We start from the raw sequence: 3,742 nt of genomic DNA on the forward strand, positions 1-3,742 counted from the left end.
ATGTTGATACGTTAATAAATATTGTGTGAATTTTCCAGTTATTATCCAGTTATTGTAACTGTATTTTTTGTTTTTAAATACATTTCCCCCCTTTGTCTTTCCCCTCTCAGCCATCAACTTGTATTATTTGCTTTTTTTAATAAGTGGAAATAAAAAATTGAGAAAAATAAATACAAAAATTTAAGAAAAAATATAATTTAAAATAAATAGTTTTAACGTTACCCTACGTAGCAATAGCCCTTGTGACCACATGTCGGTGTACTGTTTTGAAACGTGCCTGAAGTTTATCTATAAGTTCTGTTTAATCTGGCTTCATAGACAAATAGAGCTGTGTATCATCTGCATAGCAATGAAAATATATGTCGTGATTCTGGATTAAACTTCCCAAGGGCTGCATGTATAAACTGAAAAAGATGGCCCTAGCACTGAACCCTGCGGAACACCATAGCAGATCCTCGCCTGTTCTTCAGAAGAGATGATTAAATAAGAGGAGCTGATGATTGATATGTCGTAAGACCCGCCCCCTTTATGGAGAGCTGTTAATGATGATACATTTGGCACTTTCACTGGGATGTGGAAACTCTCACGACCACTTTAACTTTTAAAAAATATCCCATCATGGCACTGTTAAGTCCCGTCTTAAGGTTCCTGGACGAAAGGTGTTCGTTTGTGTCCAAATATTTGTCCAACAGATCTTTGGATAAAGGTTTTCACAACTGTAAAAGACAACTGTAAAGTGTCAACTGTGTACCGTTTGACTTAGCAACAGTAACTAAGGGTGGCGGGACTTACTGATGGGTCAATTATTACTGTAATTATCCCAGATGTTCGGCTTGGACCAGTCCCTGATCTGTTTAATGTCTCCTGATGCACAAATACTATTTCTTAACTAAAAAAGAATCTAAGATGAGCAGCCTGTCCTGTTTTGCCTCTCCTGTTCATCATGAGGGGGGGGGGGGGCTAAATCGACTAGCAAACACCAGCCTCCTCCTCAACCTGAGTGGTCCTCTTCCTCCACAGCAGCTCTGATCATGTCCTGGTCCCTGCTCACCTCTGGGCTCCTCTACATCTGGATTTCATGTAAGACCTCAGCCCTCCTGAACCTGCTCAGCATCAGTGTTTGACGCTGATATTCCTGCGACTCTGCGTTTGTTCTCCGCAGGTCAGGTGGGAGCCGTCACCTTTCACCAGTCACCTCCTCGTATCGTGAGGCCGAACACCGAGGTCCAGATCAACTGTAGTCATGACGACACGGCCCTCATAGTGATGCTCTGGTATCAGCACCGAGGGGAAACCCGCTCCATGACCCTCATCGGGTGGGGATACGAAGCCTCTCCGACCTACGAGGGTCAGTTTGAGCGAGACTTCAAGCTGACGAGGCAAAACGCCGTCGCAGGAGCTCTGACGATCCTCAAAGCAGAGCCGGCACACTCGGCTGTGTACTTGTGCGCCGCCAGCACACAGCGGTGTGGTTTGATGCCCCTCCCTGACAAAAACCCACCTCCTTCCTGGAAATCAGACGTTCAGGAGACGCGTCTGTTCACAGATTATTTTTTTTTTAATTATTTGTCTGCATATATATTAATGGTTAATACCATGTTGGTAAAAACCTAACGCATATAAATGCATTTTTAATATATAATATATATAATATATATTTTAATATATCATATATAATATATATTTTAATATATCATATATATATATATATATATATATATATATATATATATATATATATATATATATATATATATATATATATATATATATATATATATATCACGATTAATCACATGTTGTCCATAGTTAACTTGCGATTTGCATATTAGTCGCGTATTTATTCACACATTTTTTGCTGTTCTAAATTACCTTAAGGTATTTTTTTAATGTTTTTCATACTGTTAACAACATGAGAAAGGGCAAATATGCTTCTTTATGCCAATGTTTATTCAACTTTCCACAAAAAAAAGCTTTTCACCTGAATGTAACATTCCACATAAGACAATGTAGTCCCGAACTTTAAACTCGTAAAGACTAACTTAAGATTCCTATTTTTTTAAGCACCTCAATGTAAAATAATGAACCACATGCATCAAAAACATTGTACAAGAAGTGCATTGGTCAGTTACATTTTTCATGTAATTATCGACTCGACTCAACGTACTTCCATGGTAATTCATTTCAAATTGACATGTAAATAACTTTAGTCTTGTCCAGCGAACCATCTGCATCTTTCTGAAAGTGAACTTGCTGTTCAAAAGTATCTTTTCATTCTCCATTTTTCCTCGCTTTTCAAAAACGTTCACGCAGTAATTCACCAGTTTCCTCAAGCTACGGGTCGACCACCAGAAATTAGATAATGCACTTCTTTTTTTTTAATCCTTTATCCATTAAAAAAATTGTTAAGAAAGCGGGTGGGGGGTACGGGTGAGGGGTGACATCCACTGCAAATCTGAAACAAGAAAAACATGAAAGACAGAAAACAAACAAACAAACAGACACGAGAACAGACAGAGACACAAACAACAACCATTTCAGGTCCTTGAGACTGAATCAAAACTAGGCTACTGTGATTATCTGTCCCTGAAACTGTGGAGTGAGTATGTAGGTGAGTGAGCAGGTGTGTATGTCTGTGTAACTGTGTGTTGTAAAGTCAAAACAATGCTCTAGGAAGAAACCCAAACCCAGGCAACCAGTCGTCTCACTGAGGGCCAGAAGAGGGAGGGCGAAACCCCCCGCCAGCAAGCCCCGCCCCCTCCCAACAGGCACCGATGGAAGCCCCGCCCCCTCCCAACCGGCACCGATGGAAGCCCCGCCCCCTCCCAGCAGCACCTCTTCACAGATTCTGACGGAGCGGCGGCGCCAGCATCACGATGCCTCCAAGCTCCACCATCCTCCTGCTCGTCTTCCTCCCATGTAAATGTCGGGGCAGTAAAACGTGTTTTTATTGATTACACCAAACACACCAACGTGACTGATCTCCGTTTCGTCCACAGATCCAGCCGAGCTCGTGACATTCCAGCCGTCTCGTCCAAGAATAGTCAAAGACAAGGATCGGGTGGAACTCGACTGTCGTCATGACGACTCCTCCATGAGCGTGATGCTCTGGTACCAGCAGACCTTCAACGGTCTCATCAACTTAATCGGGTTCAGCTACGTTGGTTCTGATCCAAACTATGAGAAAGGACTGGAGTCTCGGTTTAAGATCACGAGGAAAGACGCGCGGACGGGAGGACTGATCATCGCCAGCGCGGATGCGTCAGCCTCAGCTGTTTTCTTCTGCGCCGCCAGCACACAGTGATGTGGTTCAGCCAGACTCCTGACAAAAACCTCGCTGAGCTGCCTGAGGTTTCTGTCAGGAGGTTAATAATAAGGGAAGTTTGAGGGTTCTGAAGGGCCTGAAGTTCGAAGGATGTTATTTAACTGTTATTTAAATATCTAACTTGATAAATACGAGCTAATATAAACATGAAAGTTTCACCCGTCCAACACTGACAAAGCAGTTTCCACAACCACCCACACATTAATGTGACAAAAACATTTTATCTTATGACCATGTTGACAATAAAAAAAACCATAATGGCCCAGAGGATCATGGGACGGCAAGACTATTAATTATTCAGCAAATGGAACAATTACGAGGATTTTTACCAAGATTCTTCACTAAAATCTGAGTTCAGTCAACACCTTAAACAAGTTGTTAGCATTTATCAAATACAAAAATACAAACTTTTAGCTC

The 3,742-nt window shown here is 41.6% G+C and overlaps 1 gene segment (V, D, J or C); it reads left to right on the forward strand.

Moving 5' to 3' along the window:
* Nucleotides 1-2,859: 2,859 nt before the first annotated feature.
* Nucleotides 2,860-3,304, forward strand: LOC133462214 (T cell receptor beta variable 20-1-like). The segment is given in 2 exon segments: nt 2,860-2,919; nt 3,000-3,304. Coding segments are annotated over 2 exon segments (348 nt in total).
* Nucleotides 3,305-3,742: the final 438 nt, after the last annotated feature.

This window comes from Cololabis saira, chromosome 16, assembly GCF_033807715.1.
Source record: "Cololabis saira isolate AMF1-May2022 chromosome 16, fColSai1.1, whole genome shotgun sequence".
Classification (NCBI taxonomy): Eukaryota; Metazoa; Chordata; class Actinopteri; order Beloniformes; family Belonidae; genus Cololabis; species Cololabis saira.